Source organism: Dendrobates tinctorius, unplaced genomic scaffold (assembly GCF_039654945.1).
Source record: "Dendrobates tinctorius isolate UK_male_01 unplaced genomic scaffold, ASM3965494v1 ptg000092l, whole genome shotgun sequence".
Lineage (NCBI taxonomy): Eukaryota > Metazoa > Chordata > Amphibia > Anura > Dendrobatidae > Dendrobates > Dendrobates tinctorius.
In genome coordinates this window covers 2,270,878-2,287,092 of record NW_027361760.1, presented here as the reverse complement: position 1 = coordinate 2,287,092, position 16,215 = coordinate 2,270,878, and the positions used below count along the sequence as shown (strand labels likewise).

The 16,215-nt window shown below is 45.4% G+C and overlaps 1 protein-coding gene across 5 annotated transcripts in view; it reads right to left on the bottom strand.

Annotated features, from left to right (window-relative positions):
* The window catches only part of ATCAY (ATCAY kinesin light chain interacting caytaxin), a 325,480-nt gene that overhangs the window by 246,666 nt on the left and 62,599 nt on the right, over window positions 1–16,215 (bottom strand). The window contains exons 8-9 of one of the 5 annotated variants that reach the window (XM_073586282.1): window positions 16,101–16,163; window positions 12,731–13,945 (exon numbers count right to left, since the gene is read on the bottom strand). The exons of the other annotated variants lie outside the window; for them this stretch is intronic. Of the exons in view, the coding sequence (XP_073442383.1) occupies window positions 16,133–16,163 (31 nt within the window). The 3' untranslated portion in view covers window positions 12,731–13,945; window positions 16,101–16,132. Of the gene's footprint in view, window positions 1–12,730; window positions 13,946–16,100; window positions 16,164–16,215 lie in introns of those variants that run through there. 5 annotated transcript variants of the gene reach the window in all.

Sequence of the window (16,215 nt, the reverse complement as noted above, 5' to 3'; positions counted from 1 at the left end):
TAGCCGGAAGCAGCGAGTAAGCTATGCAAATGATATGAACAGTGCAGCCACACGGCAGCTCTTACACATCACCTGCTGCTACTGCTGGCTTCTAAGCGGTGAGCTGTGTACAGCGTGCCTGTGTGTGCACTGAAGTCTGCAGATGAGAGTGCCATCCTCCACCTCACTTGCTTCCTGCCCAGCGCTTCCTGTCTGAGACAGCCCAGCTGGATGACGTTATCATCCAGAGTGCTGTCTCAGATAGAAAGCTGCCAGCGAGGAAAAGGCTGCCGGGATGTGCTGCTGCTGCGGGGATGTGAGCTGTGATGTGTGTCTGTGTGTATGTGGTGTGGTGCTTTGTGTGTGAGTGTGAGAGAGTGATGCGGTGCTGTGTGTGTGACAGATGGGTGGTGGGGAAGGACAATGATATTGGTGGGGGGGAGGCAATGATGGAAGTGATGGATAATCAAGGCAGTGGGGGAGGCAATGATGGAGTTGATTGACAATGATGGTGGTGGGGGAGGCAATGATGGTGTGGGAGGCAATGATGGAGGTGAGGTGCAATGATGGAGGTAGGGGAGGCAATGATGGAGGTGATGGGCAATGATGATGGGTGGAGGCAATGATGGAGGTGATGGGCAATAATGGTGGGGGAGGCAATGATGGAGGTGATGGGCAATGATGGTGGTGGGGGGAGGCAATGATGGTGATGAAATAGACAATGATGGTGGTGGGGATGAGGCATGGATTGAGGTGGTGGAATGGGCAGTAATGGGGTGGTGGGGGTGAATGATAGGGGTGGTGGGGGGAGAAGGCAATGATGGAGGTGGTGATGGGGACAATGATGGGGGTGGAGAGGGGCTGCATTATACTTTATGATTGGGCTACATTATATTCTGTGGGAGGACTGCATTATTCTCAGGGGACTACATTATATTCTGGGGGCTACACCATACTATAAGAGGGGGCTACAGTACACTCTATGGGGGGCTGCATTATATTGTGGGTTGGCTGCATTTTCTCAGGGGACTACATTATATTTTGGGGGGCTACATCATACTATATGAGGGGGCTACAGTATACTCTGTGGTGGGGTTGCATTATATTTTGTGGGGTGCTGTATTATATTCTATGAGGGAGGCTACATTATATTCTATGAGGGGGCTACATTATATTCTATGAGGGGGCTTCCCCTCTATGATTCTACCCCAACCCCTGCTACATAATTAAGGTAGTTAAAATGTGTACATCTTATATTATACCCTGATATTAGCAGGTTTTACCACACAATTGATGGTCTTGTATTCATTTCTATGTAGCTACATAGTAGGCCCTCCCCTGTAATCCTTATGAGTGAAAAAAGCTGGTACCTCTGCCAGCAGCGTTGTCTGAGGATAATCTTTTTAGAAAGTCTTCCAAAATGGCCCTCTGGCATACATGCACTGAAAATGGCACGTCTGCCTCCGACATGAGAGAATCAAATTTCTCTTTGTACCATCAGTCAAAAAAGGTTCAACAGTATTTAATGTTGGACAAAATGTGTTTCGCACAAGGGTCTTGGAAAAGGCACCTGGACATGAACTCTGAATATTTGACTCTCTGTAGTCTGCCACACATAGCAGTGTCCTCACCAGGAAGAACACTAACCATCCTCTCCTCCTCATGACGCATGGCCTCCTCCTCCTTCTCCTCTTCAGGTCATCCATGCTAGACAAGCATGAAACTGGGATTGGGAGTTCCCTCTGTAGCGCAGACCAAAAACTGTTGTTCCGCCTCCTCCTCCTCCTGTTCCTCATCATCACTCAATGTGGCTTGAGAATATTGTGTGAGGATAGGCTGTGTGGTATCAGCCACTGTTAAATCTTGATTCATAGCCACCTGAACGGCATTTAGAGATTCCTCTTTGAAATTCTGCAGCGGACATTTTAATAGACAGAGCAGAGGAATGGTTACCCTGACAATAGCGTCATCAGCCCTCACCATCTTCGTGCAGCACTCAAAGTTTTGAAGAACCTCAGACAGAGATGTAATTGATCCACACCCACTCAGCATTTGTTTGGGCTGTTACTCTGATGGGCATTGAGAAGCTGGAATTCAGACACTGCTCTCTGCTGCTCACTAAGCCTTGCCAACATATGAACTGCCTACCACCTCAACACATTAATCTAACTATCCCTGTGTTGACCATTCAAAATTTTCTTCATAACCAGGATCTTGCATCTTGCTCTCACACGCTTTATGCATTTAATAGCCCGCTTTCTTACATTATGGCTGGTCAGAACAATGAAAGCAATTGTTACCATCCACCTTTTGTGCCTCCCCTATTTCCTCATAGATTGCAAGCTTGCGAGCAGGGTCCTCATTCCTCTTGGTATCTGTTGTTGATGTAATTATTACTTATTCTGTAATGTCTTTTATTGTCTGTACAAGTCCCCTCTAAAATGTAAAATGCTGCGGAATATGTTGGCACTATAGAAATAGAATTATTTATTATTATTATTATTATTATTATTAAAGGTCAAATTATAGCGTGTGGGCAGGTCACAAATCAGTCAGTGACGAGGCAAATTAAAGCTAGTAACACCTAAACAGCTAGTTTTTAGAGATTCCGGTATTTCAGCTGATGTTATTTATGGGTGTTTCTTTGCATGGAGAACAATTTTCCCTGCATTTGTCACAGGTCACAGGTGAGGATGTTACCTTTAGTAGCCATTCAAAGCCATTTGTGTCAACTTCTGTGCATGTTATCAGCCCAAAATCACCAGGGTATGTAAACTTTTGTTCAGGGTCATTTGGATGTTTTGGATTGTCATTAGGATTTAAAAAGAGAAAACACAGTAGTTTGACAATAAAAGCTTTCACCCAACCAACCACTAACCATGACTGGAGAAAAAGTTTTGGTGTTATCATTCATATTCTCTGAAAAAAGACCAAGAAAGCAAAAATTCCTCCAGGGCATGTAAACTTTTGAGCACAACTGTATCTAGCTGAGTGCGATGGGCTCTGTGGAACAGTTAACCAATGTTATGAGTGGCGGAAGACACTAAAAAAAAAAAATAATTAAAGTGCCTTCGCCACTCGGGGTCCACTGTGCGGCAGATGGCAAAACCGCTGCTAAGGGAGGCAGTGCACTACAGCGGTAGTGTGCACAGGGTTCTAAATCACCCAAGTGCAAAAGAGACAGTCTCTGTTATGGGACACAGAGCTGCACAGAAAAATAATAAAAAAAAGGTAACGCTGAGCCTGTTAAACGCACAGGGACACAGCGGCACACGTACGGTAGCCGAGCACAGGAGTAGTTAAAGTGGCACTACAACCAAACGGACTTACCGTGAATGAGCGTGTGCACGGCGTCGCAACTGCGAACGCCACAAAAGTCTGCAACTGCAATAACGCAAGTGCAATGCAGGACGCTTTGCTGCTGAGATGGCTGAAGCTTCAGCGCGCTGGCGCTAGCGCTGCTACTGGCTGACCCAATCACTCACACACTCGTAATAACCGAGGGAAGGGGTTTCATAATAAGTCATACACCAGACCAAGCATCCATCAACAAACATACAGCAGCAAGTATCAGAAAATACTAGCGCATGGCATAACGGCCATGTGCACTTTTTATAGTGACCGGGACCTTCCGGAAATCTCCAGAGACCTGAGCTGAACCAATGGAATCAGGAGCAGGACCTGAGCACCTGACTCCTGAAATCCAATGGGAGCTCATTCCAGGAGTATGCTCACAAGCTGGCAGAAAGGACTTAGCCTCTGGAGATGAATGTGAGGATCTGGATCTCTGCATTAGTATGGCAGGACACAGATTCCTAACAACCAAGTTCTCCCTCTGGTCAAACCACTACCTCTTCTTGCCTGTTTTTGCACTACGGACCAATTTCTTTCTGCACTGCCATGCTCACTAGGTGTGTCCCAGTGCCAGGGTGGATCAATGGCCTCATCATTGACCACGCCATCTTCCAATTCCTCAATCTGATCCTCCTTCTGAGTTGCTATTCTAGGCTGACCTGATGGCAACTGTGCCTTATGATTATCCTCCAACTCTTCACACATCAATTGACCTTCCCCACTGTGGTTTTCACATTGCCTTGGTTGCTCAAATGTTTGGGCATCACTGCACTCCACCTCCTCATGACCCTCTTTAATGATGCATATTGAAAGGTCTGACAAATTACAAGGGAACATAAACAGTTCCTCAGTGGCCAGTTTTGGGGTCATATGTCTCCTGGGACTCTTGAGGGTGGGAGGAGGAGGACCAGGTTGAGGATTCAGAGGCCCAACCTCTTGGCTACTGAGACTGGACCATGTTGAAGACTTTGTGGTGCTGCTTGTCAACACACTGGAGCCTTTTATTCCCATCCAACCCACAGCATCCTGGCAATTGTCTGGGTTTGTCAGTGGTGTAACGCGCTGACCACATTTTGACAGGAAGCTAGAATGAGATCCAGTCACCTTCTAATCTGTAACACGGCCTTGGCAGGCACCACCACATCTATGTCCCTTATCATCATCCTTTCTAATATTGAATGCTTTATGCTTATAAAAAAAACATTCCTGTGTTTATTTTTGACAAGTACCCTCACAGAGGTGCTATGTACAAATTCAATATATCTAGCAATGTGTGGCAATTTTTTAAAAAGATATCAGCTTTATTACACAGGGCAACAGCATATACATGAAAAATAGTCACATTTGCTTATCTCTGCAGGTTTTGCACCAGTCGCACAACTGCTAGATAAATCTATGGTATTTATTAAACCAATAGAAAATACGTTGTGCAGATTGGTCAATGGCACTCATGTCTCTTTCCCTTGAAGAGGCTGCTTTCAAGTAAAATGAGGCTTGTACAGTTGGTATGGAAAGTATTCAGACCCCCTTAAATTTTTCATTCTTTGTTTCATTGCAGCCATTTGGTAAATTCAAAAAAGTTCATTTTTTTTTCTCGACAAGGTACACTCTGCACCCCATCTTGACTACAAAAAAACAGAAATGTAGGAATTTTTGCAAATTCATTAAAAAAAGACACTCAGACACATATTTAAGTCACAGGCTCTCCATTTCCTTGTGATCCTCCTTGAGATGGTTCTACTCCTTCATTGGAGTCCAGCTGTGTTTAATTAAACTGATAGGACTTGATTTGTAAAGGCACACACCTGTCTATATAAGATCTCACAGCTCACCGTACATGTCAGACCAAATGAGAATCATAAGGTCATAGGAACTGGCCAAGGAGTCAGAGACAGAATTGTGGCAAGGCACAGATCTGGCCAAGGTTACAAAAGAATTTCTGCAGTACTTAAATCAGCAGAAATGTTTCCTGGATTTCTGTGGAGCAGACAAGCAGACGGTCCATCCATGTGTATAAAAGACAACACTCGATGTACAATCCCTGGCACCGAACAGAGTACCCCCACCATAGACCAGCGCACTGCTCTTCTGAAATACTCTGTGCTGCTGTCACCCTGCTCCTTCCACCATATATCAGGCCCCTGTCGCCTTGCTTTCACACATCGCCAGGACAGGATCTGAGGAGAGGAATGGGGTCTTCGGTCACTGAGGATGGCAGGCAGGAAGGATTCTGGGAGCAGGGTGACAGCAGCACAGAGTATTTCAGGAGAGCAGTGTACTGGTCTATGGGGGGCACAGATGGAGATATATGGGGGAGGAGCAGGGTGACAGCAGCACAGAGTATTTCAGGAGAGCAGTGTGCTGGTCTATGGGGGGCACAGAGGGAGATATATGGGAGAGGAGCAGGGTGACAGCAGCACAGAGTATTTCAGGAGAGCAGTGTCCTGGTCTATGGGGGGCACAGAGGGAGATATATGGGGAGGAGCAGGGTGACAGCAGCACAGAAATCCAGGAAACATTTCTGCTGATTGATAGCCTGTTCTGATCCAGACTTTGCAGGCAAAGACCCCATTCCCCTCCTCAGATCCTGTCCTGGCGATGTGTGAAAGCGAGGTGACAGGCGCAGTCCAGGGTGACGCTGGGAAGCAGGCTGGGGAAATGTAGCCATACAGTAACGATAAAAATGAGACCCCTCTCTTCAGCTGCCTCACCAGCCCTCCCCTGACTGCACCTATTACCCCTGACCCGTGTGCAGGTGCTCAGCCAGAACCACCCTAGAATGGGTCCCCTTTTAGCAGATAATACTGCCATAGTGTTCTCACATAATACCACCATATACTTCACACATAATGCCGCCATATAGATCATTCACAATACCACAATGTAGATCACACATAAAACCAGCAGGGTGACAGCAGCACAGAGTATTTCAGGAGAGCAGTATCACACGGGATAGGATTAGATACACGGCTCAGCAGACAGTATCACACAGGATAGGAATAGATACACAGCTCAGCAGTCAGTATCACACAGGATAGGATTAGATACACGGCTCAGCAGTCAGTATCACACAGGAGAGGATTAGATACACGGCTCAGCAGTCAGTATCACACAGGAGAGGATTAGATACACGGCTCAGCAGTCAGTATCACACAGGATAGGATTAGATACACGGCTCAGCAGTCAGTATCACACAAGCTAGGATTAGATACACGGCTCAGCAGTCAGTATCACACAAGAGAGGATTAGATACACAGCTCTGCAGACAGTATCACATGGGATAGGATTAGATACACGGCTCAGCAGACAGTATGACACGGGATAGGATTAGATACACAGCTCATCAGTCAGTATCACACAAGAGAGGATTAGATACACGGCTCAGCAGACAGTATCACACAGGATAGGATTAGATACACGGCTCAGCAGACAGTATCACACAGGAGAGTAATAGATACACGGCTCAGCAGACAGTATCACACAGGAGAGGATTAGATACACAGCTCAGCAGTCAGTATCACACAGGATAGGATTAGATACACAGCTCAGCAGACAGTATCACACAGGGGAGGATTAGATACACAGCTCAGCTGTCAGTATCACACAGGATAGGATTAGATACACAGCTCAGCAGACAGTATCACAGAGGGGAGGATTAGATACATGGCTCAGCAGACAGTATCACACAGGGGAGGATTAGGTACACAGCTCAGCAGACAGTATCACAGAGGGAAGGATTAGATGCACGGCTCAGCAGACTATCACACGAGACAGTATTACAGATATGCCCACACTGGTGAAACTTCCAGCCCCCCCAATTATACACTAGACTATGGGCTGTATATGTCACTGTCCTCCTCATAAAAGCTTTCATAAAAGGGAAGGTGTCAGATTACCGGAGATCACTGGGGCTGTGAGTGAGGAGGCGGAGACAGAGCAGGAGGACAGTAGAGCAGGAAGCACAGTGCAGAACGTGGAGCTCAGCAGATAGCACTGGGCTACAGTAAAATGGCGCTCAGCCACACCTACAGTAGTGAATGGTGCAGCCCACAGGGGCGTGCCCAGTTCACTGCTAATGAGGCTGCAATGTTAGAGATGGGGTCGGGAACCGACCACAGTCTCCTATGTCCAGGGACGGCCATATTTGCAGACTGTATGAGTCCTCCACAGATGTGCAAATCAAGATGGCAGCGCCCAGTGGCTACATTAAAACATTATTACAAACAAACCAGAAATCCTAGTTAGTACAACATTTGCTGAAACAACATGTTTTGTTACTTACTCTTTTTTTTGCAAATTATATAAAATTGCAGCACCTTCCCTTTAAGGTTCCTAAGTGCACAGTGGCCTCCATACTCCTTAAATGAAAGATGTTTGGTACTACCAGAAGTCTTCCTAGACCTGGCCGTCCAGCCAAACTGAGCAATCATGGGAGAAGAGCCTTGGTGAGAGGGTTAAAGAAGAACCCCAAGATCACTGAAGCTGAGCTCCACAGATGCAGTAGGGCCATAGGAGAAAGTTTCACAAAGTCAACTATCACTTCAGCCCTCCACCAGTCGCTCCTTTATGGCTGAGTGTCCCGACGGAAGCCTTTCCTCAGTGTAAGACATATAAAAGCCCACATAGAGTTTGCTAAAAAACACATGAAGGACTCCCAGAGTCTGATGAGATGAAGATAGAACTTTTAGGTGATAATTCTAAGCGGTATGTATGGAGAAAAAAAGGCACTGCTCTTCACCTGCCCAATACAATCCCAACAGTGAAATATGGTGGTGGCAGCATCATGCTATGGGGGCGTTTTTCAGCTGCAGGTGTAAGGAGGTGGACTGGACCACAGGTATCTGCATGCCTGGTCCGAAACTGAAAGGGCTGCATCCTCTGTTTCTGGGGGGAAGCCTGTGGGAGGTGGACCTTCCCCTGCTGCAGGAGGGAAGGAGAGGAGAGACGGAGTTTCCTGCTGACAAGAGGGGGCGGGCAGGGCCTAGGGAGAGCACACTGACACAGGGGCATAAGAAGGAAAAGCATGCGCTCTGCAGGAGTTGGCACCAAGTGAGTGCAGTGCGCAGAGCAGAGAAGAGCACGATCTGCTTCCCCCTCCTTTAGCAATGTAAATCTATGATGCTGTGGCAATGAATATAGCCTTTACTAATATCTGGTTCAGTATAAACAATGTAGTCTGTAAGTACAGCTTATAATAAGTGGGGTAATAAGACATCACAACCGGACCTGCGTCCCCGCAATGACAAGTACAGTATAGTCCAGGCAGAAAAGCACCAGCACTGTATATTGTATCTATTGTATCCATCATGTCCTGGTGCAAATAGAGCGCTGATTTTTGCACCAACGAGCGTTTCGCGGTGAAAATACCGCTTCCTTGGGGGGTGTGGCTAGAGATGTAAAAAGGCCCTAGTTAAATATCCGGCCAGAAGCGGTCATGTGATGCATACCAACCAATCAGGGCGCCTGTATCAAATATGTGTCCTGCTAGTGAATGGGAGCACTCATTAGTGGCTGTTGCAGAGTATCCTGATGTCACCCAGGGGGCGGTAGGCACCAATTCATCACCCAGGCAACAGCCAGAACACTAGAGAGGAAATGCAGTAAGGCTGGTTTCACATTAGCGCTTTTTAAGCGCACGCACGGCCGGGGGTAGCTCCACCCCCGAGCCGGCTCTCTGCCCGGCGTGCCCGCCCCTTGCTTGTAGCGCCGCCTCCTAGCGCACAGCGGCGCCTGTGATCGGCGCACCCTATCTTTAGCATAGGGTGCGCAGATCGTGCGCAGGCCGTGCGCTAGTTGCGCTTTGACCTGCGCTTCGCACTTTTGACGGTGCGCCGTGCGCGCCAAAATCCGAAAAGCTTGATTTTGGCGCGCACGGCGCACCGTCAAAAGTGCGCAGCGCAGGTCAAAGCGCAACTAGCGCACGGCCTGCGCACGATCTGCGCACCCTATGCTAAAGATAGGGTGCGCCGATCTCAGGCGCCGCTGTGCGCTAGGAGGCGGCGCTACAAGCAAGGGGCGGGCACGCCGGGCAGAGAGCCGGCTCGGGGGCGGAGCTACCCCCGGCCGTGCGTGCGCTTAAAAAGCGCTAATGTGAAACCAGCCTAAGCTGATCTCACGTGGGAGCGGCCAGCGCTAGACTGTTTCTCAGGCAACACCAGCTCCCACCCTCTAACAGCGTTAGTGGCATATCACAGCCACTAAATTCAAAATTATCACACAGCAGTGCACATATGAGCGGCTAAGATCTATGGGGGCATGATAAGTCCCAAAGGGATGAATAAACATAGGTGGAAAAAGAAAGAAGGCAAAGTCCTTGCACTGCTTTAGATAGATCTGGACTCCAGCATTCTCTTGTTTCTCTCCAATTTAGTGGGATTCGATTGAGACTACATGAGGCGTAACTTTTGAATTCATAGTAATGGACTAAAAATGCTTCTTTGGAGAATTTTCTTTATATATCCCTCACAACAGAAGACTACAGTCCGATAAGTTTAACCTCTTTATTACTGAACTCTCGTTCGTCCCTCACCTACCCGGCCAACCTTCCAGCTCTGCCCCATTCCTCGCCATGACCCTACAATCCCTCACTCCCTGCGTGGAGGACATCCCCCGTAAATAAACCTGTTTAACCCTTGCTCTGCCTCCATGTGAGTGACTGCATCCCAAGTTTCCTGCAGATTATTACACAAGGACAGGACAACTGGTTGCCATTGAAGGAAACATGAATGTGGCCAAGTACACAGGATTCAGATATCCTGAATGAAAACCTCTTCCAGAGTTCTCTGGATCTCAGACTTGGCCGAAGGTTCACCTTCCAACAATACAATGACCCTAAGCACACAGCTAAAATAACAAAGTAGTGGCTTCAGAACAACTCTGAATATTCTTGACTGGCCCAGCCAGTCCTGACCTAAACCCAATTTAGCATCTCTGGAGAGACCTGAAAATGACTGTCCACCAACTTTCACCATCCATCCTCACGGAACTGGAGATGATCTGCAAGGAAGAATGGTAGAGGATCCCCAAATCCAGGTGTGAAAACTTGTTTCATCATTCCCAAGAATAGTCATGGCTGTACTAGCTCAAAAGGGTGTTTCTACTCAATACTCAGCAAACACTTCTGTTTTTTCAGTCAAGATGGGGTGCAGAGTGCACATTATTAAGAAAATAATTAATTTAATTTGAATTTACCAAATGGCTGCAATGAAACAAAAAGTCAAAAATTTAAAGGGGTCTTAATAATTTCCGTACCCACTGTACATGTTCCTGACATGGGTTTCAGGCCTTACAGACAGAGCACAATACAGGCCCTCGCTTGCATACACTGTATTCAGAATTTAATTCTAATGCTTTTGGTGTCTGATAGAATCCAATTTACTGACATTCAAATGGCCGTTTTTGAAATGGCATTGTAAAGGGATGGGGAATATGTATTCCACTTTCTTGCTAACTATTTGGCATAAGTGAGAGACCTCCCAGATGTAGACGTGAGAGCCCTCACAAATGTAGAAAATTAAAAAATAAAGCAAACACGCTCCGTGTGAACATATGCTAAAGGATAGGTATAAATTTTATTTTGCATTATATACATGTAATTATGAAGGAAATAATGTTTCTTAGCATTTTTCCCTTTAAAAAAATCTGGCTGACTGACCTGAGGAGACCTCGCAATGTAGGAGTGAGAGCCCTCCCAAATGTATGACACAGGGCCACCTGAGGGCCCTTAACAAACTCTGGTTTCACAGGACCTGCTGGCAAGCGAGGTGCCAACAAGGCGGTGGACATGGTGGTGGTGGTGGTCGGCGATGCCCAAAATTCAAAAAGGCATGTTTGAAATGGAATTGCAAAGTGATGGGGAATATGTATTCCACTATCTTTCTATTTGGCATGATGGAGGGTCCACCCAATGTAGGAGTGAGTGCCCTCATGAATTTTAACCCCTTTACCCCCAAGGGTGGTTTGCACGTTAATGACCCATCCAAATTTTACAAATCTGACCACTGTCCCCTTATGAGGTCATATCTATGGAACGCTTTCATGAATCCTGGTGATTCTGAAAATGCTTTCTCATGACATGCTAGTGGTAAAATTTCATTCATATAACGCGTTTATTTGTGAAAAAAATGGAAATTTGGCGAAAATTTTGAAAATTTCGCAATTTTCCAACTTTGAATTTTTATGCGCTTAAATCATAGAGATACGGCACACAAGAGACTTAATAAGTAACATTTCCCACATGTTTACTTTACATCAGCACAATTTGGGAACCAACATTTTTTTTCGTTAGGAAGTTATAAGGGTTAAAACTTGACCAGCAATTTCTCATTTTTACAATACCATTTTATGTTAAGGGACCACATCACATTTGAAGTCACTTTGAGGGGTCTATATGATAGAAAATACCCAAAAGTGACACCATTCAAAAATTGCACCCCTCAAGGTGCTCAAAACCACATTCAAGAAGTTTATTAACCCTTCAGGTGCTTTACAGGAATATTTTGAATGTTTAAAAAAAATGAACATTTAACTTTTTCTCACAAAAAAATTACTTCAGGTCCAATTTTTTTTATTTTACCAAGGGTAACAGGAGAAATCGGACTGCAAAAGTTATTGTGCAATTTGTCCTGAGTACGCTGATACCTGATATGTTGGGGGAACCACTGTTTCGGCGCATGGCAGAGCTCAGAAGGGAAGGAGCGCTGTTTGACTTTTTCAACGCAAAATTGGCTGGAATTCAGATCAGACGCCATGTCACGTTTGGAGAGCCCCTGATGTGCCTAAACAGTGGAAACCCCCCCACAAGTGACCCCATTTTGGAAACTAGACCCCCTAAGGAACTTATCTAGATATGTGGTGAGAACTTTGAACCCCCAAGGGCTTCACAGAGGTTCATAACGTACAGCTGTACAATTAAAAAATTATATTTTTTCCACAAAAATGATCTTTTCACCCCCAAGTTTTATTTTCCCAAGGGTAACAGGACCCGAAAAGTTTTTGTGTAATTTGTCCTGAGTACGCTGATACCCCATATGTGGGTGTAAACGACTATTTGGGCGCATGGCAGAGCTCGGAAGAGAAGTAGCACCATTTGACTTTTTTGGCTGGAATTGAGATTGGACGCCATGTCGGGTTTGGAAAGCCCCTGATGTGCCAAAACAGTGGAAACCCCCCACAAATGACCCCATGTTAGGGCTGGTGGAATGCACCAAATAATAAAATGAATAAATAGAAAGGGTAGTGAAATCCGGTACATATATCATATGAAGAAGTCTAACAGACCTATCAAATCCAGTTATAAATAACATACCTCCAAAGTGTACTACCGAGGACTATAACTGACCGGTTGTGATATTATACATAGCACGAGGGGGAGGACGAATCCAAAACACAACCAATGGTCATAATAAAATTGCTTTATTTAAGTGGTAAGGCAAGGAACAAATACAACATGCTTCATAGCTATAAAATCATTACCAGCGGATAAGGACACAAAAGACCATGTTAGCAATACTACTCTTGGGAATTCACATAACTAAATGACAAGTGCCACATTACAATGGAGATAACAAAGGCCTAACCAGCAGACATTTCCTAATAGGATACCTATGGTATGGTAGTTAATAACCAAGCTGAAAGGCAATACATCCAGCAGAAGTCAATACAATTACATGTAATTAATGTATATTACCTGGAAGAGATAGCAATTGGCAGGCAGAGGGTCCCTGTGTCCGCCCCAACGCGCGTTTCGGACACCTTCATCAGGGGGCGTAATGAGTAATGTAAAAAGTGCTGTTTAAATAATGGGCATAAACCGGAAAGGCCTCTAACGGCGCAACCGGAAGTGATAATCAGTTACCATAGTGACGCGCACGCTATCGCGTGCATAAGAATATAGAAAGCAAGTGCCAGCGGAGGTTATAATACGTTGCCTGGGAGACGCCCAAGTCATTCCAGGCATGACGATAGAGAGATGTGACATCCAAATCACGCGGGGCCCTGCGTGACTAGACGCCCATAGCTCCCGACGTCAGCACAGGAAGTACTATAGGCACCACACAGGCGCAGTAACAAAAAATGGAATAAGCACCACCATATTAGAAACTGGCAAATATGCATAAATTACCCCAGTTCTCTAATCACAACTAATGGCACATACATGGATCAATGTTTTGCTTTTTGCTTCATTCTCTTTTGTGTTTTTTTCATTTAAGACAAATTAAATGAAGATAATAATACCAAAGAATTTGTGTTTGCAATCATTTTCAGGAAGAAACTGAGTATTATCTGAAAGAATTGGAGGGGTGTCAATACTTTTGGCCACAACTGTATATGGATACCACAACTTAATAATAATAATAATAATCTTTATTTTTATATAGCGCTAACATATTCCGCAGCGCTTTACAGTTTGCACACATTATCATCACTGGCCCCATTATTTGTTAGCCATTAAATATATATATATATATCTATATATATATATATAAATAGTCCATAGATCTTATATCAGCATTCAATCTTGCCACGTCACTGATGAGGAAGGGGTGCTTCATTTCACTGTACATATACACCGACAGATCCATCTGGAAGCCCACGAATAAAGCACAATCAACTAAAAAAATATATAGAAAGATAAAATCAAGGAAATGAAAATAAAAGCAACAAAGCATGAGGGACTCCACATAAACTTATTCCAAGAAAGGGGCAAAACTAAGATTCTCGTTTAACCCATGAGGATGCACAGTTCGCAATGTCCAAATCCAACGGGATTCAAGGCGTGCTAATTTGGTAGATAACTTACCTCCCCATATGTTGACGTCAATGGCATCAATACCTCTAAATCTGATCAAGCTACTATTGCTCGCATGGCAGAGTTTGAAATGCCATGGAATCATCTTTAGTGTGGATGCATCCACCTGACCAGCTGACGCCTCAATGCCCAAAACACGCTCGCGCACACGCACCTTCAACTGACGTGATGTAAGGCCTACATAAATAAGATTACACGGACATGTGGCATAATAGATGACATACCGTGTGTCACATGAAATTGATTTCTTGATATTATAAATCTTGCCGCTAGAGTCCGAGAAGGAGGTGGCGCGATCCATGTTAGGGCAAGCGACGCAGCGGCCACATGGATAACATCCACACCGCACAGACTTACTATCAAGAAACGTTGTTCTAGGCTCGCCTACATAAAGACTGTGAGTAAGGTGATCCCTCAAATTTTTATCACGTCTGAAGGACAATGCCGGTCTCTCTGGTAGGATTTTTGCTAAAATTGGATCCACCTTCAAAATGGGCCAGACTTCTGGAGAGCCTTACATACCCTGGTTGCTGGAGAGTTATAGCCGCCTAACATGGGGTTCCTTAGATGGAGACACACACCGCGTATTGCTATAAAGAAGGGATGAACGGGAACTGGATTTTGCCCTGCTATATGCCCTCTTTATAGAACGTCGGCTGTAACCTCAATCCTGAAAATGATTCCTCAACTCCTCAGCCTGTTTCTCAAAGTCTGAATCTGAGGAACAGATCTGCCGCAAGCGGAGGAACTGTCCCACAGGCACCGCCCTGATGATATGCCCAGGATGACATGAGGTAGCGTGGAGAAGTGAGTTTGTGACAGTAGGTTTACGGTAAATATCTGTTTGCACCATACCAGTGGTATCTTTCTTGACTGTAGTGTCAAGGAATTCCACTTTCTCACTGTCATATACAAATGTCAACTGGAAATTAAGGTCATTGCTGTTCAAGTCAGCAAGGGATAGGGAAAGGTCAGTGGGGGAACACTGCCAGATCAAGAGAATGTCATCAATGCACCGGGTCCAGAGGAGGACCCGGTCCATTGATGCCTGTCGATCCGACAGGAAGAGGTCCCTCTCCCACAGCCCCAGGAACTGATTAGCATAGGAGGGCGCAAAGGCCGCTCCCATGGCTGTACCCTGGAGCTGTAGGAAGAAGGACCCCTTAAAAGTATAAAAGTTTTGAGTTAAAGAAAATTCAAGTAAATCCAAAATGAGTTCCCCAAAATGTGGGGAGGATCCAGAATGTTCAAGAAAGAAGCGCACTGCCCTCAAGCCATCCTGATGTTTGATACTTGTGTATAATGACTCAATGTCTGCTGTGGCTAGGACAGTGTCACTGTCTAAATTAAGACAATCTACTTTCTTAAGGAGCTCCCCGGTATCCTTAAGGAAGTTAGGTAAGTTCTCCACTAGGGGTTGAAGATGGAAAACAATCCAACGATTGACATTTTCCAGGAAGTTCCCATTCCCTGAGATGATGGGTCTGCCCGGCGGTACCCTAGCATCCTTATGGATCTTCGGAAGGAGATAAAAGGTCGAGATCACAGGTTCATGGACTCTCAAAGCATCCGCTAGATTTTTAGTGATTACATTATTCTCCACGGATGAATTAGGGATGCTGTCTAACTTAGAAATGAAGGCGGACAAGGGGTTATATGTCAGTTTTTTTAAAACAGACCGTGTTATGAAGTTGGCGAAAGGCCTCCTTTTCATACATAATTTTAGGCCATATGACCACATTACCACCCTTGTCCACCGGTTTCAGCACAACATCCTGGAGGTTTTTTAGTTGGTGTAACCTTGACCTTTCATCTCCATCCAAATTATCCCTACTGAACCATTGTGGAATGTTCAGAAGATCTTGTGTCACCACCTGAATGAACATGTCAATGCTCGCGCAGTTGGAGAGGAGAAGGAACTTCCTGGAGCGTGGTTTGATCGATGGAGGTATCTTACCTCCCTCCCAGATGTTCTCACCGGAGAATTCCTCAAGGATCCTCACCGCATTCTGTTCTTCCTCTGTGGGAAGAAGTAAACGGGAATCATTATCAAAAAATGTCGCTTGAAGAGC